This window comes from Palaemon carinicauda, chromosome 21 (assembly GCF_036898095.1).
Source record: "Palaemon carinicauda isolate YSFRI2023 chromosome 21, ASM3689809v2, whole genome shotgun sequence".
NCBI classification, from domain to species: domain Eukaryota; kingdom Metazoa; phylum Arthropoda; class Malacostraca; order Decapoda; family Palaemonidae; genus Palaemon; species Palaemon carinicauda.
Window position 1 is genome coordinate 2983849 of NC_090745.1, and position 25817 is coordinate 3009665.

At 34.8% G+C, this 25817-nt stretch overlaps 1 protein-coding gene and 1 long non-coding RNA gene across 5 annotated transcripts in view; one reads left to right on the forward strand and one right to left on the reverse strand.

Annotated features, from left to right (window-relative positions):
- Positions 1–25817, forward strand: part of LOC137615161 (uncharacterized) — a 179809-nt gene that overhangs the window by 84685 nt on the left and 69307 nt on the right. The gene's annotated exons all lie outside the window — the stretch shown is intronic.
- LOC137615157 (phospholipid-transporting ATPase ABCA3-like) overlaps positions 1–25817 on the reverse strand; it is a 503547-nt gene that overhangs the window by 35406 nt on the left and 442324 nt on the right. For all 4 annotated transcript variants that reach the window (XM_068344795.1, XM_068344792.1, XM_068344793.1 and 1 more), the window contains 19 exons: positions 25021–25241; positions 24283–24375; positions 23947–24113; positions 23011–23158; positions 22381–22464; positions 20841–21007; positions 20260–20378; positions 19714–19838; positions 19203–19558; positions 18877–19011; positions 17352–17475; positions 16938–17092; positions 15858–15944; positions 15160–15439; positions 13739–13988; positions 13418–13593; positions 3378–3532; positions 2626–2724; positions 1766–1918 (listed from right to left, as the gene is read on the reverse strand). In XM_068344795.1, coding sequence (XP_068200896.1) covers positions 1766–1918; positions 2626–2724; positions 3378–3532; positions 13418–13593; positions 13739–13988; positions 15160–15439; positions 15858–15944; positions 16938–17092; positions 17352–17475; positions 18877–19011; positions 19203–19558; positions 19714–19838; positions 20260–20378; positions 20841–21007; positions 22381–22464; positions 23011–23158; positions 23947–24113; positions 24283–24375; positions 25021–25241 — 3094 coding nt within the window. The remainder of the gene's footprint in view (positions 1–1765; positions 1919–2625; positions 2725–3377; positions 3533–13417; positions 13594–13738; positions 13989–15159; positions 15440–15857; positions 15945–16937; positions 17093–17351; positions 17476–18876; positions 19012–19202; positions 19559–19713; positions 19839–20259; positions 20379–20840; positions 21008–22380; positions 22465–23010; positions 23159–23946; positions 24114–24282; positions 24376–25020; positions 25242–25817) is intronic.

Below are 25817 nucleotides of genomic sequence, written 5' to 3' on the forward strand. Positions count from 1 at the left end.
TAGGGGTTGTATGAATCAGATTTTTACAGTAAGGCAGATATGCGAGAAATATTTAGCAAAAGGTAAGGAGGTGTATGTTGCGTTTATGGATCTAGAGAAAGCGTATGATAGAGTTGATAGGGAAGCAATTTGGAATGTGATGAGGTTATATGGAGTTGGTGGAAGGTTGTTGCAAGCAGTGAAAAGTTTCTGCAAAGGTAGTAAAGCATGTGTTAGGATAGGAAATGAAGTGAGTGATTGGTTTCCGGTGAGAGTGGGGCTGAGACAGGGATGTGTGATGTCACCGTGGTTGTTTAACTTGTATGTTGATGGAGTGGTGAGAGAGGTAAATGCTCGAGTGCTTGGACGAGGATTAAAACTGGTAGACGAGAATGACCATGAATGGGAGGTAAATCAGTTGTTGTTTGCAGATGATACAGTACTGGTTGCAGACACAGAAGAGAAGCTTGGCCGATTAGTGACAGAATTTGGAAGTGTGTGTGAGAGAAGGAAGTTGAGAGTTTATGTGGTTAGAGTAAGGTTATGAGATGTACGAGAAGGGAAGGTGGTGCAAGGTTGAATGTCTTGTTGAATGGAGAGTTACTTGAGGAGGTGGATCAGTTTAAGTACTTGGGGTATGTTGTTGCAGCAAATGGTGGAGTGGAAGCAGATGTACGTCAGAGAGGGAATGAAGGTTGTAAAGTGTTGGGGGCAGTTAAGGGAGTAGTAAAAAATAAAGGGTTGGGCATGAATGTAAAAAGAGTTCTATATGAGAAAGTGATTGTACCAACTGTGATGTATGGATCGGAGTTGTGGGGAATGAAAGTGACGGAGAGACAGAAATTGAATGTGTTTGAGATGAAGTGTCTAAGGAGTATGGCTGGTGTATCTTGAGTAGATAGGGTTAGGAACGAAGTGGTGAGAGTGAGAACGGGTGTAATAAATGAGTTAGCAGCTAGAGTGGATATGAATGTGTTGAGGTGGTTTGGCCATGTTGAGAGAATGGAAAATGGCTGTCTGCTAAAGAAGGTGATGAATGCAAGAGTTGATGGGAGAAGTACAAGAGGAAGGCCAAGGTTTGGGTGGATGGATGGAGTGAAGGAATCTCTGGGTGATAGGAGGATAGATGTTAGAGAGGCAAGAGAGCGTGCTAGAAATAGGAATGAATGGCGAGCGATTGTGACGCAGTTCCGGTAGGCCCTGCTGCTTCCTCCGATGCCTTAGATGACCGCGGAGGTAGCTGCAGTAGGGGACTCAGCATTATGAAGCTTCATCTGTGGTGGATAATGTGGGAGGGTGGGCTGTGGCACCCTAGCAGTACCAGCTGAACTCGGTTGAGTCCCTTGTTAGGCTGGAGGAACATAGAGAGTAGAGGGCCCCTTTTTTTGTTTTGTTTCATTTGTTGATGTCGGCTACCCCCAGAAATTTGGGGAAGTGCCTTGGTATATGATATATGAAATATTTTTAATATTAGTATTCTTAAACTTCTCTTGTAGTTTTTCCTTATTTCCTTTCCTCACTGGGCTACTTTCCCTATTGGAGCCCCTGGGCTTATAGCATTCTGTTTTTCCAACTAGGGTTATAGCTTACCCAGTAATAATAATAATAATAATAATAATAATAATAATAGTAATAATAATTGTCAACATATTACTTTCTAGTTATTATACCTAGAATAGATACTTACGAAGTACTGATGACACAGTATAAAACTCTAGTACAGTTCTAAGCCAAGAATTTTATGGGCAAAAACTAGGAGTGGAGAAGTATAGGAATATCTACTCACCTGATTCAATAATGCTGTAGAAAATGTGATGCTTGGCTCTATATTTTGTATTTTATCTGGCGACTTAATGGATGAATCCAGTGCTTTAACTAGCAAGCCTGTTAAATTGTTTGGATTCTGAACCTGAAGCATAGTACTCGTCCCATCAAAGTTCTGAAAGTCAAAATCATGTTTTATTACTGTACATGAGGAATAAAGATATCTAATTGAACCATGCTTGGAAACTTAATTAAGTTGTAAATTATTTTGATAAGACAAAACTCAAAGAAAGAACTAAAATGTTCCAATGAATTATAGATATCTATCCCGCACTGGATAAATTGTTAGGGCGACATTACAGCAAACGAATTTGATCTATCATTACAAGAAATTTTGCTCTTTATCTTTTGACCTTATTTGGTTATTAATCATGATGTTTTTACGAATAATAAATGTTATTTCATATTTGAGATAATGATCATGTAGATTTTAATTTCATGTAGGAACTTTCAAGTTGAAAACTAGCGATGGAATTCTTTATATGCAGGATAAGGATTACAGGACTTCACTAAATATTTGAGAACCATTAAAGAGAAAAGAAGATTTATAACTAGAGAAATTACCGAGGGCATTACACAGTATACAGTACCGATAAAATTTACTAAACCTATATAAAATGTGAGTAGTGCTTATTATCTGAGAAAATTTAGGAGCAAAGTCATAAACATTACAGTTTTAAATCTTTTTCTTAACATTATTACACTATAATAGGAAAATACAATTTTTATTCAGACATGATCCTCTTGTGTAAGCAATTTATCATCTTGAAAATACAATTTTACCAATATTTCATAATTTTAAAGCTAGATTTATATAAATACCTTAGATGTAAAGGTCACTTTTGGAGGAGAATCATTCACCCCTGGTATAGTTTCAATCACAAGTAATGCTAGGATTAAAAAGGCGACTGGGATGATGTTCTGAAAAGTAAACTAGTGGTAAAATCACTACAACTATACACAGTGAAAAATAATAACTATTTAAAGATTAAAAAAAGGGCACTTTTTGCTGGAAGCCAAAGAAACAAAAATCTTTTTATTATATTATTTATTATACAGTACTACAGTGAATCTAAGTTATATCCTCCCCCATAAGGTTCAAATTAAAAGAAAGAAAAGATACTCCATGTTCCCAAATCATTTGAAGGTTGGGTAATTTCACGGACTGGTTACCTCTGAATGAAGAATATTCATGCTACTCAAAGATATTGAATACTATTTATATATACTTAGCAACCTTTAATAGAATGTTAGTTTTGCTTATGGCATTGGTTGCTCTTTCTAAGCAGCCAGTTAAATGTTCTAGAATAATGAGTGGCAACTTATCTCTGAATTAATTTCCATAGGTATCATTCTTAACAATTAATAAAACTAGAAAAATGAAAATACACTGCATAGCATTTTTAAGTTTTAAGATGCAATGTTCACAGTTGTTTGAATATTTCAGGATAAAATTATTGAGAAAAACAAGTATACTTTAGGTACAGTCCTTTTTTCATAATCCACCAAATACTGTTAAACTTGTGCATCTTGCTTATCATTATGTAGGCAATAATATCTAACTGAAAACTTACCTGGGCAATGGTGAGTCGTATATTCCTGCACGTGTAAAGTACCTTCTTAACAACCATTGCCCAAAACTGTTGAAGTATCAGATAGCAGCCAGTATTTCTTTGCAGTGGCACACGTCGTGGAGATGTGTCAAATCCCCTCACCGCTATGTCCTTAGCTGTTGATTGATTGTAAATTAGGTCTAAGACAGATAATAGTTAAGCTATAAGAATTTCAGCTAATTTTTTCTGAGTAGAATAAATGTAATGAAGAAGTTCAAGTCAAAATCACTGAATACGTATGAACATACTAAAAGCCCCTGGCTATAATCTCAAAATAGTGAGTTTCATATATGATTAAAATTACTACTGTATTATTTAATGATTTACATAATCTAATACAATGTTTCACTGTCAGTACAGTCTACTGCCTATACTAGAGTACAGAGCTTTCAAAAGGGCCTTTTTATTCTTTAGCTATACCGTATTGTTTGTATTTTCGGTCTGAGGTGTTGGACATACCTCGTCCTCATACTCAACCCAGCAATTCCTTTCGATAATGTTTCTTCCCTAATACTGTAGATTGTAATTTCTGGTAATACTGAAAAACTTGGATCTTACCCAGGACTGGTGTGAGTTCTGAAGCAAATCAGATTATTGAATTGTTTTGAACCACACAATACCCATTTGTTTTGATAATTCTTACCTCTAGGTCATATTGCTTTTATCTATGAAGCTTGAGCTTTCGACGTTTAACAAAAAGCTTTTATACCCTCTTCTGTAATCACTGGGCTAGAACCCTAGGCCCCTTATGCCTTGAAGATTTTACATCTGGGGAGCTAGCCAGTCGCTGTCTCTTGGTCCTCAAAAGTTTCATATCTAAGCAGAGCATTATTGATGTCTTACACAGCGCTTGTTATTTTTCTGTATACATAGTGTTAAATGGCTACATTCCTGGTATTTGTTTTGCTCTTTTAAATTACTCTAGTCCCAGGATTATTCTGGTATGCTTCGTGCTTTTACCAAGTATTAGTTTTTATTATTTTCAATATAATAGAATTTGAGCCTATGATTGCCATTTCACTGTGTAAGTTTGACGGCTACTTGGAGTAATAACAATCAAATTTAATTTTGAATTTTGTTTTATTTTATCTCTTACTGCATGGACTGTTCAAAGAAATTGTTTCTATGTGATCATGATCCACATTGTCTGTGTGTCTTGTCGGGGTCAGCACTGTGATTTAAATAACATTTGTGAGGAGAGTAAATTCCTCATTGTTCCTCTCATAAAAAGTAAGTTTCAAAGGTTGCTGACCAAATTAAAAATTCAAAGCGTAAAAGGAAACTATGCTAGTTGATTATAGTTGGGATGAGGTCGATAATGACACAACAACACCATTATATAATACAGAACTTGACCAGCCAAGTTTTGATAATGATGAGCTTCGAAAGTTCTTAACTTCTTAACTTTCCTTTGTTAAATCTCAGAAGACCAGTGATTCTTCATTTAAAGGTATTAATTCTGATTTTACCAGCCCAGTTGCCAACCCTAACCTAACTTTTCAAGTTGGGTGTAGGGATAATAGGGTTGTTGTGGTCTATTGGAGATGTCCCTGCCTGGGTTTTGAGTCCCACTCAAGCTCATTAGTTTCTTGTAGTGTCTGCAACCTCACCATCCTGTGAGCTAAGGATGGAGTGTTTGTGGTAGTCTATAGGTCTACATGCAGAGTCATCAGTAGCAATTGCCTGGTTCTCCCTGGTCCTAGCTTGAGTGGAGAGGTGCTTGGGCACTGATTATATGAATATATGGTCAGTCTGTAGGGCATTGTCACTATCCCTTGCTTCTGACATTCATGAGTGGCCTTTAACCCTAGAAAGCCTTCAGCAACAGTTGTGATGATTCTTTAGTTACTCTAGACCCTTCTGCTGCTAGATTAGAGAGTGGCTAGCTTGCCAGACATAGAATTCCCTAGGTATCAGGTGCTTGGAGATTTTAGCCTGGTTATTACAGGAAAGGAATATTTTAGAATTTTTGTTAAACAGCAAATCCTTGTGCTTCATAGATATAAACAATATGACCTAGAAGTAAATTGCGAAATAAATTCAGTAAATTCTAATTTTAATTGAATGTTTGAAAAGTCAAATTCTAATTGTGCCCTACTAATCAACAGTGCACAATCAAGTACAGTATTGTAGAATTATTCCCAATGTGGAAAAAAATATTTTGTCTAAATTACCATTTTCTTATTTGTGTAACTATATCAAAGAAAAGCTCATAGGCAAGAACTTCCATCCTTCTTTTCCAAATGACCTTAACTATCCATGTTTGGGACCACATGGCCTGAGCTAACTGGTAAGGAATTTAAACAGTAAAAACGACCATCTGCAATACAGTATGAATGAAATTAGGACAAAAATATCAAGGCTTAATTTTCTTCCCAAATATATACAGGTACTAGGCCTACTCATCTGTACTATTAAAATCTGGAGATGTACTGTATTCTTATTCATGTAACTTAAAAAATTTATGAATATACAGGTACAAAATTTATTAACCTGTTTTATTTAAACTAAAAAGTCTTTTATGTACAGTTAGGGAGTTAAATCCAATTATGGGGATCTTTATTCATAAAAAATCCAAAGTGAAAATTATTCCATGAAGGGAGAGTTATTGGAGCATAAATTTTGAACCAGAGATTGCCTGCAAAAGATGAAGACTTTTTCATTACACCTCGTAGTAACGGGGGACCTTGAGGAGGGAGAAGTCTAATTGGAAAGGGATGTCTGGTAGTGGTATCACTCGCCCCAGTTTTAATACCGACACCCTGTAGGGGTGAGCTAGCTGGATATATTCCTAGCATTCCATGCAACTTTTTTCTCTGGTATATTTAGAAGTATTTATACTTTTGAAATGGTGCTTTAAGGAGCATTTCACGGAGCCACACAGGTTGACCCCAGAAAAAATAAATCATGACAGAATTTGTATAAAGTAATTGTTTAGTTAGAGTCTAGAATTGTTTTCAGTGCAGATAGCAATTCAGTATGAAAGTTTTATGCTGTATCAATAATGGAAATCTTCCCATGGAGATTTAATGTAATCTTGCGACTTTAAGAAATGCAGAGGAGGAATGTCTGATATACCTTACCTCTAGAATGGACAGCTGAGGTTTAGAGACATCCAAGGTAAAGTTAGTGCTAAGAGAAAATTAACCTAACTGAGAAAGTGTATATTCCTGCAGTTTTAGCTTCTAAAAGAACATTTATTTTAGAGAAATCAGGAAGACTATTGCATAAAAGAAACCAGAACAGACTTTTTTTTTTCTTTTTTTTCAACCTGCAACTTTCCAAAAGAGCTGCACATTCTTATAGCTGTAATGGCAATATTGATAGCCCTGTTTTAGGTATAGTACTCTGCTTTTTTATGGTATAGGTACTTGTAATTTTTATTTCAGTACATGTACTGTACATTTATTAGAAAAATCTGATGGTATTACTTTAAGTAGTGTGGTTTACAGGATATTTTAATTAGTTTCAGTAAATATTCTGGTATGCAGACATGAAAACGTGTGACCTGTTGTGAGACAAGAAACTCTAACTGATACATATCCTAACTATTACCTATCTACAACTCTGCAGTCTGTTATAACAAAATTATGGAAACCTTTAAATGTTGGCATAACTATCAGTCTAAGATTACGAAGTGAATCATAATGGAGTTCCAAGCATTACAAACCACGCAGAATCCGGCTGTTGAATGAAGAGCCTAACAATGAATCCGGCTGTTGAATGAAGAGCCTAACAATGATGACTTTTAAGTCACAATATTATGCTACTACTCCTTACTGTGCTGGGTTTCAAGAATAGTCAACAATTTTTGCAGTAATTAACTACAAACTTAAGCTAAGTACTGTACATAGAGTAGTATCCTTAATTAATGAGATAATCTAATGTTCTTTCTGATGTTATCCCCATAAGTCTAACAGGGAGTAAAACAAATAATGACTGTTGATACTATCATAAGGCTTCACAAGAAATAGATTTGTACTTACCAGTGGAAAAGATATCATGCAGGAAAGCAGTCGGGTTAATTTGAAAATGATGTCATAACTACAGACTTTCAGGAAGCTGTGCAAGTGCAAAATTGCTGTTGATAAATGAGTAAGTGAATTGAATAGAATAATTGAGCAGCTATTCATAACCTTTACCCTGCATTATAGTATATTGAATACTGTATATAGTTTAATTTATATCACTTTTGGGGGATACTTAAAATAATTTAATGACCTTGCCAACATACGTTGAGAAAGGCCCTGTTTTATTTAGTCCTTTGTATCCACAATACTTTGGGTTAAGATACAGGATTATTTCAAGGCCCTTTTAAGAACTTTAAAATTTCTATAACTGCTGTATAACAGCTTTCAAAAATACAAGGTCCTCAAAAGTCAGCATAATAAAGATGTGATTGTATCCTTTCTAGAGAGTCAAAAAGCTGAGGGATTCCCAAAAGAAAGCAGTGACAGGAAAAATTTAAATCAACCTAAATAGTGTACCAGATAGAAGAATATATCAGGCAGATTTTATACAAAAGGAACTGCATGCAAAATTAGGACTAATGAAAGGGCAAAGCAAAATGCATATCATTCTCAATAATTGTTAACATCATACTGTAGAATGAAAGTATTCAAATACAGTATACAGCACAGTGATATTGTAGGTAAGATAGTTCCCCCAAGAAGGAATTACACAAAATATAGAGAATACTTGTACGTATGTTAAATATGACAAATCACGTAAGATTAAATAATTATAAGAAATAATAATTTACCAAGCATTACATAACTTTTTATGCGCTAAAAACCATGGGTTAATGATTTTGAAACTCAAAAACAAGCAACCATATTTAAAATCAATTTTAAGTACAATATCCAAAATTGGTAGACCAAAAGCAATATCACTGTATTGTATTGCAGTTTTTGAGGTAAAAAAAAAATATATAAAGATGGTCCTACACTTACCATTCCTTTCAAGAATTTCCAAATGACAATAAAATAAAATGCTAAATACAACTTACCAACTACTAACAAGAGGAACGACATGGGGGAATACACATAAGCTCAGCATTTGCACTCATTTCTAATCAACCCATTGCATATGTCAATGAATCCTGTCTACCACTAAATTGTTACCACAATCTAGCTAAGGCAAGAATGTTAGCGTCATTTCATGAATAAACTATGGTCAACATTTCCAAGAGCAAGTACACTATACATTACATACTTTAAAAAAAAGATTTTTTTCTTTATAAAAAATCTAGGGTTATATTAGCCACGAAAAATGATCATCTTAGGGATAAAAGTAATATACCTTATTAATAAAACTGTAGATATTTGTAGATACTGCTGCAATATACTGGTACCTAAAATAGGTTTGATTTCTAAAGAAGATACACTTCTAACCAAAACTAGTTGTATTACAGTTAAGTTACAAGATATACCATGCTTTACAACACGTCTGATGTGATCTGCTGCTTTATACCATAGTCCTGATGTAAGTCCTGCAAGGTATAGCATTTCCCATCATTAGCTCACGTCCAGGAAGACCAAGTGCATCATATTCTTTGCACAATGTAAATATTAGAGCAGGCATCAGTGTCCCAAACAATGCATATAAGCTACAGTATTTTTTATATTAGGTGATGAAATATAGCATGGTTATATGAAAGGGTAAGCAGAAAGAAACTTGATACATGTTTTGCACATTCATCAGGAATTTATCCAATTCCTTTCATTGTCTTCTCATTTTCAGTTTAAATTTATATAACATGTCTTAAGATTATGCCCAGTTTCTAATTTTCGTCACTGAATTAAAAGAGAATTAAAAAGAACACTTTTATTTAGACTCCTGTTTCAGTAATTTAAGCCTATTTTTATTTATTATGTAACATCTAATTGCTATGGCCAAAACAAGTGCTGAAAAGTCACTGAGTAAAAATTTGCAAGCGTACGGGGGTTAGTGTCGACAATGCACCTCGAAGCGGAGACTATAGGCATTACTTGAAGGTCTTTACAGCGTCCTTTGAGCCCATAGGTTCAATCACTTTTTATCCTTCAATCCTTCAACTACAGTATACCTCCATTCCTATCGCATTCCATCATGCTGTTCAGCCTCTTTTAACTTTTACTTCATACTGGAACTGAAAGCCCTCCCAAGCCCCATGCCAGGCCTCATGTTCCACATTCATAAATCCAAACAAATAGTTAACTATAAGTATGAATTTCTCTGCTTGTAAAATATTTTACGATGCCCTTATCAATATATCTCAGGAGTTGGCTGTTGTCTGGAAATCATAGACAAGTACCATTGGAGGGAGAATTTTCATTTTGGTTTGGCTTTGGCCTAAAATTTATAGTCAGATTGCAAAAAGACAGCACCGGCACTAGCATACTCTGATCTGTTTCTGCGTTGTGCTGAACGTGATTGAACATGCTGTGAATCTGCAAGTAAATATCCACAATTGTGCTGTGAATTCTGAAGTTGGATAAGCATAACATTGTACTTGTACAGTATTCAGATGAGTGGATCTCTTAATCATAGTGTAAACACGAGTGGTGAGGCTTCCCAGCTTTAGATGGTACATGAGAGCAGAGCCGGTTTAAGGTACTGCCAACCCGGGCAGTCACCCTGGGCGCCATCAAGGCCAAAGTTGCCATCATGCAGTCATGTCATGTTCGGGATCTTCCAAACAGAAAAAAAAAAAAAATAATAAAAGGAAATTGAAAACCAAATTATTAAATTTCTTGGGAAGAGCAATACTGTGAGTGAATCTAAGATACACCAACAGGCAGGTTCTTGTGTAAAGCTATATCGAAGTACATCAACTGTAATTTGATAACCATAATGAAAATAAATGAAAAACTGATTTGAAAATAAAAATAATATTGAAAATCAGCACATTTAATTTATGTAAATGTATGTCTTCTATTATCAGCAAGTGAGGTAAAGGACTCATTTAGAATGGGTGGAATAACTATCTAGTGCCATAAGTACAGTACAGCACTGTAGTCTCATCAATCAAAATTGAATGTGTCAATACATTTTGATTTACTCAATGCTGAGTATTTAAGATTTGAGTAAAACTTGAATATAGGCTATGCACAACACTAAGGACAGACCAATTAACGCTATGCACAAAGGCATCCATCAAAAAAACTGTTTTACTCGGTAAAACATATTTCATTGAGACATAAGATCATCATAAGATACAATAGGTTTTTTATTTTCATCTACCAATATTTTTTCGTATAACTGGCCTGCTTGTAATAATTCGAAATTCCCTCCTATTTTTACAAGTATAAATGAGTCTGGACAAGTTTTAGATATTAGTTAAATTTTTTTAGCAATTAAGAATTGTTTCCAGACTTACATTCTATAAGGAAAGAATACTATCAAAAGCACAAAGGTTTTTTTTAGATTTCATTTAAAATTTGTTATAAAAAACTTATCAACAATTTTTTTTGTCAATTTGTATACTTTGGGGGACTCAGATCTTGCATTAAAATACTGGAAAGTCCTTTCAAGTATTACAAGATATGTTTATTCAATTGTATAAAGTAATGTTTGTATATACAAAAGATTATATTTTCTTATCTTTTTGGTAGTGAGAAAAAGAGAGGGGGGAATTATATGTTATTTCATAATTTTGTTTATACCCAACTGTATTCTCTAGGGCCTGTCACGGCCCTCCCCCTTTGATGAAGGGATTATCTAAATGGAAGACAGCCTGTGAATAGTGTTTTACAAACGCCCTTGTTAGATATACGACACCAACAAGGTGCTCGCGCGAGGGTTGTAACCTCTGCATTCCATGCTTTTAATTTTCTCTGGTATATTTGGAAGATTTATATCAGAAAAAGTACAAAGAAGGACTTTTTCACCGGGCGTCACAGGTCTCTCCCCAGAAATAGATTTTTCCTTCGTCAAAATCCCTTTATTTGTTTAATCATATGAATTAGCGATTGGCTGTTTACTCTATTGTAAATGTGTTTATCGTGATTAAGAAATATTTTTATATGATCGAATGAGTCATGTTTGTATATGTTGAGATTATAATTGAGAGAGAGAGAGAGAGAGAGAGAGAGAGAGAGAGAGAGAGAGAGAGAGAGAGAGAGAGAGAGAGAGAGAGAGAGAGAGAGAGAGAGAGCGCTGCTGGCCTATGACTGTGGGCATTTCCTTTCCATTTATTAATTGGATTTATCATTATTTTTTGTGTAAATAAATTGCATTTTTTTTATCAGTATTACATATATTTTGAAGTTTAAGTTTCAGATATAATCAATAACATATCAGAAATCGTCATCATATCTTATTGTGCCAACATTTTATCCACTGCATAGCAGCTCGATTGCATTTGTAGAGATCCAAATCTGTACAGATTGTCCCCTGATTACTGCCACGACGTATGTGATCCATTGTCTGGATGGAATGCCCACATGGGCATTCAGCAGATGTGGCGAGGCACTTATGAAGAATGTCTCTAGTCCTTCCAACTCTACATACAGAGAAGGTATTCTAAAATCTTATGTTAGGCTTGCCTACAACATTCCACATAAAATATTCAGTGTTCGACTATTGACTGTAGCTACGAATTAATGAGTCATACTTCATATACGAGTAGTGAGTCTGAATTTACAGAATTATTTGAAAACCTCTATATTTCATAAGATATTTTATTTCTTGTTTCATCACCTGTTTCTCTCTATTTGGCGTCTTCGTTTTTTTTCAGCGTACGCGGTTTGCTATTGATAAATCCTTTTAGTATCGTAAGAGTTGAGTGGATTGGTCATGTTTCATTCATCAGAAAAGTCATGCACTCTAAAATTCTAAGAAACTACATCACCCTCTTAAAGCTAAGATTAAAAAATTAAAATCCTGTTAAAAGGAAGAAGTCATTTCTTTAAAACTAGTTATCCAGTAGTGCAAGGTTATTTTTATGGAGGTGTAAAATAGTTATCAAACCGAGTCAAAGGGACTGGGAAATTCCATCAAGCATTGCTGGTGGTTACTGGTGCAGTGCCTTTGCTAGACTGGGGTGAAAGTGGTTGTGTGGCTGCTGGGGCAGTGCTGGTTTTAGGCTGTGTTTGCCTTTCAAATATTGTTCATGCATTACAAATTCTCCTACAATGTGCAAATGTTCATAATATCAAAGAATATTCTCAGTAAGCCATGATGTCAACGCAATTACTTTGTATGTCAAGAGACTCACGGCGGACACTTTGTGGCCTTAATAACACTTTTTCCTCCTCCTTCTCTTCACTGCTACAGTCTCTTGGGTGTTTGGTTGCCAGAACAGTTTCAGATTCTTCCTCTGTTGATAATAACTGGTAACATGGATCAGCAGCATTTTCTTCAAGCCCGTTTTGTACAACTTTTGCTGTAAAATGTCTTGGTAATACTTCTATGCACATTTATTATGGGTAGAGTGGGCCAGAGTATTGTGTCTTCGTTACTTATCAGATTTCATCCGTTGAGGTGCTACTATAGTGTGAGTGTTATGTTTTTGCTATAACAACTATTTGCAAACAGAAACTTCCTACGATAGATTTATACATCAATTGTTACAAAAGATAACCTTGCATGATGTCCACTGGCTTCCTGATATAAAAGATCATGTTATGGATCTTGTTAGTTGCCGAGTAACAATGTATAGTTCCCAAACAATTTACTTACCAATGTACTCATTTGGCTCACTTCAAATTTCCATGTCATATTTGTCCTGAATTTGTTTTTACACAGATCAGATAACTTTGTTATACAGTGACTGATGTAAAATCAATTCACTTGTCATACACACATATGCTATGTACAAATAAACATAGAATTAGTAGAGATTTAGAAGTAAAGCATGCATTATCCAAACTTCATAGGCCATCCAATATTATGAGGATCGTAAATAACCCTAGAAATTAAATTCCAATAAAAGACAACAACTAAGAACAGTAGGATATCAACTGAAGTCTTTCTAAAGAGGAAAGGTAAATAAGTTGCAAACAGGCCATCATTCTTACCTCCATTTTCTGTTGGAGTCATCTGTATTTCTTCAATGGAATTGTTGGTAGACTGATGCATTAACAAGCCATTTTCCTGGTGATTTTCTGCTAGATTTGCTGTCTTGTTGTATTCTCCATGGTGTAACTTCTTGTGCAAGAGCGAAAAATTTTCCAAGTCGACAGCTTCGCCAACTCTGCAAGTGGAGAAAAGTCAACGGAAAAGTCAGTCGTACTCTGATGATAAATTTCACATTGAACATAGTTTTCAAATTCTTTTACCCCATGAAGTGGAGTTTTTACAACCAATAAACAAATATTTCATTCTAAAATATAACTAACCTGACAAATACTTCATCCATAGTTGTCTGTGAAGCACCAAAACTTGATATTTTTAAAGCTTGCTTTTGCTTCTCAATTTGCAAAAACAAAGCTTCAAAATTAGATACATCAGCATTGGGGAGGACGTAGGACAGTTCGGCACCAACATTCTGATCTAGTTCAGCATCTGGAATGTGGGACCTTATGACATCTGTTATGGCGCCAACATTACAGTTCTTCTCCTTCACAATGATGAGGCGATAACCAGTGCCTGGTTGGAAAAAAAAAATAGAATATAAATATTACAAATATTACCAATTAAATACCAGTGCATGGTTGGAAGAAAATCATGAATATCGCTCAGCAAAATAGTTGAAAATTTAAGCAATTTAAGAGGATAGGAATAGGAGATGCCACACAAAACAGCACACACAATGCCGTTTTACCAGACCTTAGGCCGGTTTCTACATCATAAATTAACCATAAAGCACTGTAATGTATATAGTAGTACAGTACTGTACTTCAAATGTAAGCTTATTAATCTAGGTACTTGGATTTTACTGAATAATAGTTGGTTGTAAGTAATTTTTCATGTTCAGTACAATGTATAAGGAGCATACAAGTCACTTAATAAGGTAAAACTTCAAAATACTTTGATACTGACATAAGGTGGGTCTTCACCAATTAACTACGTAGAGCGTGTTATTACTGTATTACATTTGAATGAAAAAGTAATTACTTGTAAATATTAGAAAATTAACCCTACATAAATGTTTAATAAGCACAGAAACAAACTCTAAACTTTCCTTCAAAAAGGATACTGAAACAGAATAAGAACAAAAGGAAACTACCCATAAACTGAGATTGTTAAAGGTTAAATGTGTCTGGTTTCATTATCATCTGGAGAGATGCTCACCAGAACATCAGTTGGGAAAACCTAACCTCCACTCTGGTGCCCAACTACAACAGTAACCTCCCCAATAAACAGCTTAAACTCACAGTTCCAAGCTGGGATCGATCTCCCGCCATGTGAATGCAAGAAGAATGCATTACCACTGTAATAGCTAGGAATAAAGGAATTGTATTACTGTACAAAATACACCATTCCTTAAAAGTTTTTAAAGCTGCTCATGAATGGCAGAGGCAAGGGACAGTGACATTACCCGAACAAACTGGACAATGCCCTAGAGACTGATCATATATACATATGGTCAGGGCCTAAGCCCCCTCTCCTCCCAAGCTAGGACCAAGGAGGGCCAGGCAATGGCTGCTGACTCAGCTGATACATCTATAGGCTCCCCCAAACCCCCCATCCTTAACTCACAAGGCTGGTGAGGTTGCAGCGACCAAAGGAACTAGCAAGTTTGAGCTGGACTCTAACCCCAATCTGGCGTTCACCAGTCAGGGGCGTTACTACATCGGCCACTACAACCCTTACTCACCGTAATTCTTCTTGAGAAACAGAGATGAACCACAGCACTGAATAACTCCATTAGCCATTATGGCAATTCGATCTCCCAAGAGGTCTGCTTCTTCCATGAAGTGAGTTGTGAGAAGAATGGTGCGACCAGCCCGTTCTTCCTGCAGTAGATCCCATATGAGTCTTCGAGCACCGGGATCCATTCCTGAGGTAGGTTCATCTAAGAAGACAACATGGCTTCCAGCACAGAGGGCAATTCCGACAGACAGCTTTCGCTTCATTCCTCCAGAAAGGGTCTTGGCCTGTTGAAAGTTTACATTAAAAATGCTTTGTTATCAAGTACTGCATTCATTTCAATAATGTGTACTTGCTTTTCAGCAGTTGATATAAATAAACAGTACTGATATATCTCCCTAAATTTCAGATATTGAATGAAATGAGCAAATATAAATAAACAGTACTGATAGATCTCCTTAAATTTCAGATATTGAAAAAATTAAGGCAGTTCTAATTACTGGAACCTTCAAGAATCTCAAAGATATGAATGATTAATTTTCTTAAAACTTTAATAAAGATCTGGCTCATTGAAATGAAAATTATATAATGTACAATGGAAAGTCTTTATGGTTCATAAATGAGACGCCATCATGTCCTTTAAAATGATCAGAACAATCAAAGGAAAAGGCTTACTGTATTTGTTTAAGAAACTCTGATGCTTACCATTGAGTCTACTTTCTCTTCCAGTTTCAATTTCTTCACCATGTGAGATACTTCAGATTTGGCCTTTTCACTTGGGAAGCCTTTCAACTGCAAAAGAAAATTGCAATAGATATACACAAGAGAAGTGTCTCTGCAGCTAGTATTTATTTCCTTTATACCAATTGATCATCATGCACAGCACTGTATCACTTGAAGCTATCAATGGCTCGTTTGATGATAAGTAAAACTCTTGAAATGAACATAAATAGAAGATAAATTACATATGTTTAACTGACTTTCAAACTAGTTTTTTTATATGCTTTTTTCAGGAGAGCCTCAATCTGCTTCATTGATTATTTAAAAATTCTGATAGTCCTGTTAAACATACATATATCACATGCAGTAAATTTTGGGTTGCTAATCACTACTGGACATACATACTGTATCCACTATATGAATGAGGCACCTAGATTTGAAATGAATTTAAATTTTTCCTTTTTCAGATACTTTTACAAACTAAAACTCAAAAATAATTTTTAATACTGCAGGTTTTTTTTTTTTTTTGGGGGGGGGGTTGTTACTGAATAGAGCAGGGGATCATTTAAAAAAGGAAAAGCAGATGGGTGATCTCACACCTAATATCATCGCTGTAATCTGTTATCTTATCTCTATTTAGAAAAATTTTTCTTATTTTTCAGAAAATTATTTTAATTATTACTAATAGTCTAATAAACCTCTGCAACACAAAATGAAATTTCAGTGAAAGCAGCTCTTACACCCTTGTGTCAGTTGACTTCTGTTAAAGGTGTCTGGTTTTAGTTCTAGTTCCATCAGAATAGATGCTCACCAGAACGTCAGCCGGGCAAGCCCAACCCCCCACTGTGATGCCCTACTACAGGAATAGCCTCCCCAGTAATAAGCTTAAACTTACGGTCCCAGGCAGGGATCGATCTGCTGCCATGCAAATGCTAGGCAAACACGTTATCACTGTACTAACCAGGAGGCTAGTACAGTGGTATAATATAGTCCATGCATTGTTAGCACCATAAACAAGGTCGGAAATAAATGTCCATTGACTCAGACGCTTTCGAAAGAACTCACCCTACTAAAAAATATGATGTGCTCTGCTACTGTTAACTCGTCAAACAGGACATCATGTTGTGGGCAAAGGCCTAAAGAACTTCGAACATTTTCCATCTCTGTTACAATGTCATATCCTCCAACTTTTGCTGTGCCTGATGTAGGTGGGAAAAGACCTGAAAAAGAAGTTATATTGAAGTACATTCTGAAGTAGTGGAGAGCTGTATTTTAAAATGAAATTAACCTAATATCAGAGAAAGATTTTTCATATTTTTTCCTTCACTTTGGAGATGCATTATACCTTTTAAACTTGAAAAAGTGCCATTTAGCTAAAGTATTTCATGTCTCTCTTGGCATTTTATTAGTTGGTGTATTATTAGCACAAAATATCAGTGGTCCAAACATGAATGCAAGGGACATAAAACTGCGAAATACCTGTAAGCATAGACATGAGTGTGGTCTTTCCAGCACCATTGTGCCCCAACAAGACTGTAATTTGTCCATCATACATGTTCAAGTATACATCATTTACTGCAACTTTATGACCTCTTCGAAAGACCTGTAAAAATCAAACAAGAAATTTTATTATGATAAAAGACATTCATGCAAGACCAAATTTTATGAACTACTTAGAGAACTATAGAAATATTCACTCATATCACAAAATTATATTTGTTCTTACAACCCATTGATGTAATCACAAAAAATATCTTATGCCATGTAAGCTTATCTTAGCTATATCGACCTCTTATTTTGAACTGAACTCTTCCCTGTGTTGGCCAACATAGTGTTACAACCTCTGCTTGTCATAGTGAGTGAAATTTATGCTGTGATAACTTTCGTCTTGTCTGATGGTTTCATTCTGTAATTCTCTCCTTTTTCCTGTATCTGCAGTTTTAAAGGCTTTTATTTTCATGTCTGTGGGTGGTTATCAGTTTTTTCTTTCACTCGGACTGGAGTGAATACTGATAGTACCAAATGTCTATTTATGGGGAAGGAAACTGCCTTCTATTTAGTTGATATATCTTTTGGTTTGTTTTACACCTTGATCCAAATGCTTTGCTTAACAAGTTTTTGTTACCAACCACAATGCGCCCTTAAAGCACTTATATTAATATTTGTGTATTGTATTTTAACTCTTTTGTGTTTCCTCTGTCATCATCCTATCAAGGAACAGCTTATGCCCTGGGTGATCTGAAAAAATGGGTCTTGGCATAGCTGATTGCTAAACCCTTGCACTGTCTCATTGCCTTCAAAGTAAGAGGCAAGTGATTATTTGACTCTCATCATCACCATCATCTCCTCCTTTGCATATTGACGCAAAGTGCCTCGTTTAGATTTCGCCAGTCCTCTCTATCTTGAGCTTTTAAATCAATACTTCTCCTTTCATCATTTCCTTCTTCACACTTCATAGTCCTCAGCCATGTAGGCCTGGATCTTCCAACTCTTCTAGTGCCTTGTGGAGCCCAGTTGAAAGTTGGTGAACTAATCTCTCTTGTGGAGTGTGAAGAGCATGCCCAAACCATCTCCATCTACCTATGGATCTATGGATGATTATGTCTTTTGCTGAGTACAAACCATTGCCTTTGGAATTCCCTTCTATAAGGTATCTTGTAATCGCCCTACAATAATAGTTTGTTAGAAGAAAGTATTTCTTTTAATAATTATTTTTATTTTTTTTTAACAAACCCATAATCAGAAATTTATGCCCTCCTTCCAGCCCTGTACTCATTCTGTCCAGTCATTTTAACTCGATAGAATAAAGGTAAATAAGCACTAGGTGAAAGCACTGCCATATATATGGCGAGCATTCAGTTCAAAATAACAGCTTGGTATAACTGGATAAGGTCTACATAGAAAAAGGCTCAACACATTTCAGTATTAAAAACATAATTTCTATCCACATGTATTAAGAATCCTTAATCAATTTGAAATAAATAATGTAAAGCTATTTAGGTACCTTAGTAAGACCTGTAATTTTCACCCCAACCGATAGCCCTTTAGGTTCGGCCTCAAAGAAATGGTGGTCTTGAGTAGTTGATATAATAGTATGCTTTTCATTTCTGGTAAGAGGCTGTCCTTTCCAGTATGATCCCTGGACAGATGAGAAGAGATGAAAAATGTACCTTGCTATTAGAGTACAGTCTAGTATTACATTTTTCCAAGATAAATATTTCTTTTATAGAACATCAAGATTAATTATTTCATCAACCAATTAAGATATTGATTATTTATTCATATGTTAGATTATGAATAGCAAACTGTAATGTAGACTGCAAAGCATACCATAAAGGGAAAATACCAAGGCTGCGGAACTCCGTACTCCCCAGGCCAGACAGCTTCTATATACCATGTCAACAGTGCTAAGATAATAGTGTCTAATATAAGCATTCCGAAGACATGACTCAATGTGAAATGATCATCTGGTGACACTCCTGTGAAGAAAAGGTGCCACTGAATGCCTGAACCTATACCTTCAAACATTGAGGTAATCTGGCACCCTAAAGACATAGCTGTATTCGGTAGAAGGCTCAACACTAATTTATTTGAAAGAGTTAACGTAGAGTACCGACTGCGGAGCACCATGTATGGAAAGTAAGTGAAGAACCAAACAAGACCTGCTGCGGTGGCTGCACTGTTGGCTGAAAAAAAAAATCCTCACTATAAAAGAAGTATAAATTTAGAAAAGGGAATTTGAATGATCATACAGTATATGTCATGGATTGCAAGTAAATTGTTCAGATATGAATATTAACAGCTTTCTGTACAAATGAAAATTTCAGCATAATTTACATACCTTTAGAAAAAAACGCTGATAAAAAGAAACAAGAGACTATGGAACATGTGGCAAACAACAGTAGAAAGACTAAAACAAGACTTGGATCACTGTTATTCAAAACCGCTAAACTGCTTGACCCTTGCCTAGAGTAAAAAAAAAAAAGCACTGATCACCATTTCCAGTTATTTAATTAATACATCTTGTTATGAAATTTTACAATTATTTTGGCATTAGATATCACAATTTCAAGTATGTATAGTAATACCTCACGATACGAAAGTTTCTGTTCACGAACAGTTCATCCTATGAAATGACATACAAAGATTTTTTCGTGTCATATTACAAAAAAATATTTGGGATACGAAAAGAAATTTGCACTGTTAGGTTAAGTATATTGAATGATTCAAATGTATTTGACCATTTCGTTGTATTACATTTTACGACAAAATTGATACGGAAGCCACTCAAGAACGAATTAATTTTGTATCCTGAGGTATTGCTGTATAGTACTTTTATAAACTTGGATTGAGTCAACAGAAAGGTAATAGTGAGAATTTAGCTTACCATTTGACACACAAAAGGATGGTTATTAAAATAGTAGACATGGCCAGAAAAATAAAGGACTTGATAAACCAAGCAGACCAATGAAGCCAGTTCTGCAATCCCATCATTTTCATGGATTCCTGAAAGACATTTTAATATGTACAGTGTAGTGGTCACATTATTATTATTATTATTATTATTATTATTATTATTATTATTATCATCATCATCATCTAAGCTGCAACCCAAGTTGGAATACCAGGATACTATAATCCCAAGGGCTCCAACAGGGAAAACTAGCTTATTGAGGAAAGGAAATAAGGAAATAAATAAACTACAAGAGAAGTAATGAACAATTACCATTAAATATTTGAAGAGCAGTGACAATGTTAACATAAATCTTTCATATATAAACTATAAAAAGAGACATGTCAGCCTCACTATAAAAACATTTACTGCAAGTTTAAAATTTTTAAATTCACCAATTTGTATATTATATTTACATTTCATTAGAAATCATGACCAAATCTGGTTATAAGTTTCACTGTATCTTAGATCCAGTTGAACCATAGCGATAAAATCTTCCATATTATTGTATTTACCTTAAGTCTCTTTTCCTTCTCATACACAACACTCTTGACTATATTGATGGCAGGATAAATATATGAGGCTAAGAGGACAAAAGGCATCCACGACTGCAATGCCACCAAATATTTGTCATCGATGAATGGAGGATATGGCATTCGTTGCATCTTCAGAGACAAAAACTCTGAAATGTTAAGGAAATATAAAAGTAAAAACATACAGGACTTGTACTTATAAGGACTGTCATGAATACATATTTTTTATGTGTACAGTAAATTTTTTTTGAACTGTCATAAATACATAATTTTAATGTGTATATTTTTTGGAAATCCTGAATGTTTCAAAATCTTACAATGTTTATACCAATATAATAAGGACTGTCATAAATACATAATTTTGATATGTTTATTTTTGTGGAAATCCTGAATATTACAAAATCTTACAATGTTTATACCAATGTACTAAACAGAAAAGAACTCTGCTGGATAGGCTATATTAAATGATGAGTTAAGAGATTTGAAAGACTTCTTTGGGGATTTTGCTATGTGATCTCTTCAAACTATATACAGTAAATGATCGGGATGAAGTTTCCGGTGTCAGGGGTGAGGTGTTGTGGAAGAGAGGTGAACTGCTTTTGGGACTAAGTCTTCCCATTGGTCTGAATCTGCACTATAGAATGAGTGTACAGTATTATATAGGAAATCTACTCTTAAATTTGGACTTTTTCACTTTGGTCGGAGACTGAACCGTCCAAGCAAGACACATTCAAAAGGTCTTCCAGACACCTTCTTTAAAGAATGGGCTGAAACTTTATAGTAATAGCCTTATAAAGGAAATGATTAGAAAACTCAGACCAATCTTAGGAGGAGAAATTTGAGAAACTGGTGGAGAGACTGGTGAAGCCAGAGTCCCTACTACTTCTGATACAGTCTTCCTTGATCACGTAATTCATGGAAATACTTTAACTGGCCATTGAGAGAATATAGATAGAAAATATAGTACTCTACTCTCCTTTGCCAGTAGAGCTAATCTCCTCAAGACTATCAGTAGATATGAAATAATTGTCACAAGTTGAATCAGATAAAGCAGTCAATAGTGATACTGGGTATCTCACAAGATGAGAAAAGAATTAGGGGCAATATCCAAAAAATTCCAAGAGCAATCAGAAAGTCGATCAAACAATATGAGAAAATGAGTTGATCCCATCGTCTGAAGTGAGAGGGAGACGCGAACTATAGTATTAAAGGGTATTTTCTTTGTGTTATTTATATTTGTCTAATAACTAAAGCTAGGCCTGTTAATACTAATGGCTTTCTGATAAATATGCAAGACTTATGGAAGTACTTTACTGAGTTTTACTGTACAAGTATTTACAAAACTCTGGAGAAATTAAATTGAAAACATGAATGGGCTCTCATAACACAGCTCAATTTCATAGTAGCTAGGGCTGCTTGAATATTGAGGTTTAACATCTTAAACAAAACCTCAGAATTCTTAGGTTCTATCATAGTAAAGGTTGCTGTTAGTAGATGAACTGGATAAGTGGACTTTACTTACCTCTTGTATCCTTTCCACTTAACAATCGAATAATGGCAGTATCTACAGCATACTGTAAAGTTAGAAACCCTTCATCATAGTAACCTAAAAAGAAAAAGTACTGTATTAAACATTTGTTGGAAAACAGTACAGGTTAGATGGGAATTTTATGACAATTCAAATTGGATAGTGTAATTCCTATAAATATTTTATATAGAAAAATACTGTATTATAATTCTATCACTGAATATATCATTTAGTAGACTACTGTATATACTCTTATGAGTTAAACCTCACACAGGGGGACTTTTTATAATCATTTGGCAGGAACAATAGCTGTATTATCTGTGCAATGGGTCAGGTACTAAACTACTATAAATGGCTATTTATTAGAAAGGATGAATGAAATGGCAATGGAGATCAGAAGAGAATGATATGCATCTATGAAATATTTGAAGGACATACTGTACATCATGATAATGCAAAAATTTGATTAAGATTAAAGCCTCGTTAGCAGATTTAAGTTAATGATTTCTGATGATAATTAATTCAACTTTGTGTAAACTAGCAAGACATTAGGCAGGACTGTACAGCAATATTAATAACACCAATATAAAGTTGAAAAGGATTGAAGTTCAGTATCAGTATTACCAGGTCTTCCACCCCGTTCTTTAGTGCGATCACGCGGACCAGGGACTTGAAAAAGAGGGTACTTGATCTCTGTTAACCACTGGGGAGGGGGAACAAATGGGTTTCTCTTCTTTCCACTTCTCAAGGCCCCTTTTAGACGAATTTTATACTGGAAGGTAAAAAGTTTTATAAGTACTGTTTTTGTGATGTATCAACAAAATAGTTTTTAATTTTCTCAATCATCTTAGTAACATAATTAGGGGCTAATTAGATGTATATTCTGTAAATATTTTATTACAAATAAAAGGTATTTGACACAACATTGCACCTTATTCACAACCAATGTGAATTTTTCTCTTGAAGGTTAAATAATACATGCAATTGAAAAAAGTCCTCTTCATAATTTGTCATGACAATGATATCCCAATTAAATTCATGTTCATAGAGTTGAGCTTTCAAAATACAATACAGTATACCGTTTCAGAATAGTTTCTGACATTACCTTATCCTTAATTATAACTACAGTATCAAATATGGAAACTGTTACGGAAACTTACGAACAAAGTTTACTCGTACTCTTTGGCCTTTCTTTTATGAAATTTAACACTTTATTCGATGCAAAATGCTCCCCGCAGAGCAGTAGAGCATCTCGCTTGGTGAACTGTAGGTCTTTGCAGCATTCCTTCGGTCCCTAACTGCACTTGCTCTATATCCTACTATTTTACCTCTGTTCCTGCTTCCTTTCTCCTATCTTGCTGTCCAACCTCATTTAACATTTATCTTAAGGTGTAACTCTTGAAGGCTGATCCTAGATGCACTTGGGCAATGAACAGACTTCCAGGCCCCAGATCTATACTATATACTGTAGCCCAAATCCATAAGTCTAATCTTATAGATGTTTTATTGTGAAATATGACAGAAAATGTTAACCGAAATATTATTTTCCTTCCAACTTACAGATATCTTCTCAGGCAGAGTGTTATTATTTGGAAAATCACAGGTAAAAACAATTCCGCCTAAAACATCCTCTAATTCAACGCTCTCTTCTTCCAAAGAACTATTTTCTTTCTTTGTTGTCGTAATTAAGCGATCAACCATCTCCTGCTCCGTGCGGAATCCATAACCTGGAAATAGAGTTATTGTAATAAAAACTGATGTGCAGGATATTAAATTCTCTTAGACATCAAAACATTTACTATTAACCTTATTAAACTCCAGCAGCATAATATGTTAATGTATTATCAGTTATGAAAATAAAGCATGTCAATGTTTTTTAAGAGTTTAGCAACTTACTTTCTACATCAACAAATAACAAGTCTGCTACTATCTGCATCAACTCGTTCACTACAGTGTTATTCGGAGAATAAGCTAGTGGCCATGCTGGATCTGAAATGAATGCAGAATAAGAATCAAGTGTTAGAGAGGAAGATTTCACTAAAAATTTGGATTTCATTTGACGTTTGATATACTAATAGGAAGATACAAAACCTCTTCAAAGGCAGGTAACAATTTTTTGTCCAAGAATCGTATGATTTAGACTAAAATTAATGTCTGTTTGCAGAACGATCTTTACATAAAATGAACTTGAAATAGGAGAGAAATCTTTCATCTGGATGAGAATTTTGTACAATTGTACATATCTCATTGAGGAACCAAGATCATTGCAGTGGAATTTGTATAAATATGTTCTTTAATAAATTGGATCCCAGTGCTGAGCCATATGACTCAAAGCCATCAATTTAAGCCCATAAATTTATTCCTACCAATTGTTCACTCCAAAAACAATACACTGCAAATATTATAGAAGATACTAGACTAAATTGAAGGCTATTGTACGCAATCCGTCAAAAATGGCGTCTAAATCTTCAGATTGATATGCACGCACACTCATACTCCTCTTACCGTAGTATGAATATGCCTTCTCCTACCCAAGGGATGGGGAGAGCTCAGCAAGACAGGAAATATAAATATTTTTGATATATAGCCAGACATTTGCTCTTTATTATATAGGGGAAGTTACAAGATACTTACTAAAAATGTCAAAAAACCAGTAGGACCGTTTTTTTCGATGTCTTGCACTACTTAATTTAGGGATGTCCCTCGTAGGAAACGGGTGTCCGGGTTGTTTATGAAACGAAGACTGAAGGCTGCTTATCTCAGACTCAGATTCAAGACTTATTGAGCGTTTACGTTTTGTAAAATCCTCCAGGAATGCTTCTGTAAAACTTTCAAAAATTCCAGCTTTTGATGGCCTGAAAATTTATAGATTATCATTAGTTAACATACAAAGGCACCAACTATCAAAGGGGTTAATTGTCAATTACATTCAGTGATGTTTATCTTTGATTTTAGAAGAAATTTAGTACACAAAACTGACCATTAATTATTATTCAAAATGTTAAAATTTAATTACTAAATGCTGCTTCCACAAATCCTATTTGTTTGGTATTGTCTAAGAAGGAGAAGGTCAGTTCTTTTGAGCTTCAATTACAGTACTGTATCATTGAGTAATCTGTATATTGAAAGTTTTTATGTAAATAGTAGATTACTCAAGTAGTAAATTGTAGACAAAAGTCAGATACATTGTAACCTTAGCTGAACCATTTGTTAAAATAATTGCCATAAATTATCTTTCTGAAAATAGCAAACAAAGCTATAAAAGACTGTAGAACACAAAATGTACCTTTAATTATATGCATCAAATCTCTGAGAGATACCTTTTGAGAAAATTTTAATATTATTACCCCAAACACTGCCATAAAGTTATTATTTGTACTACACTCAAGTTCATGAATAGACTCCTTGTTTGTAGTTTGGCTTTTGCAAAG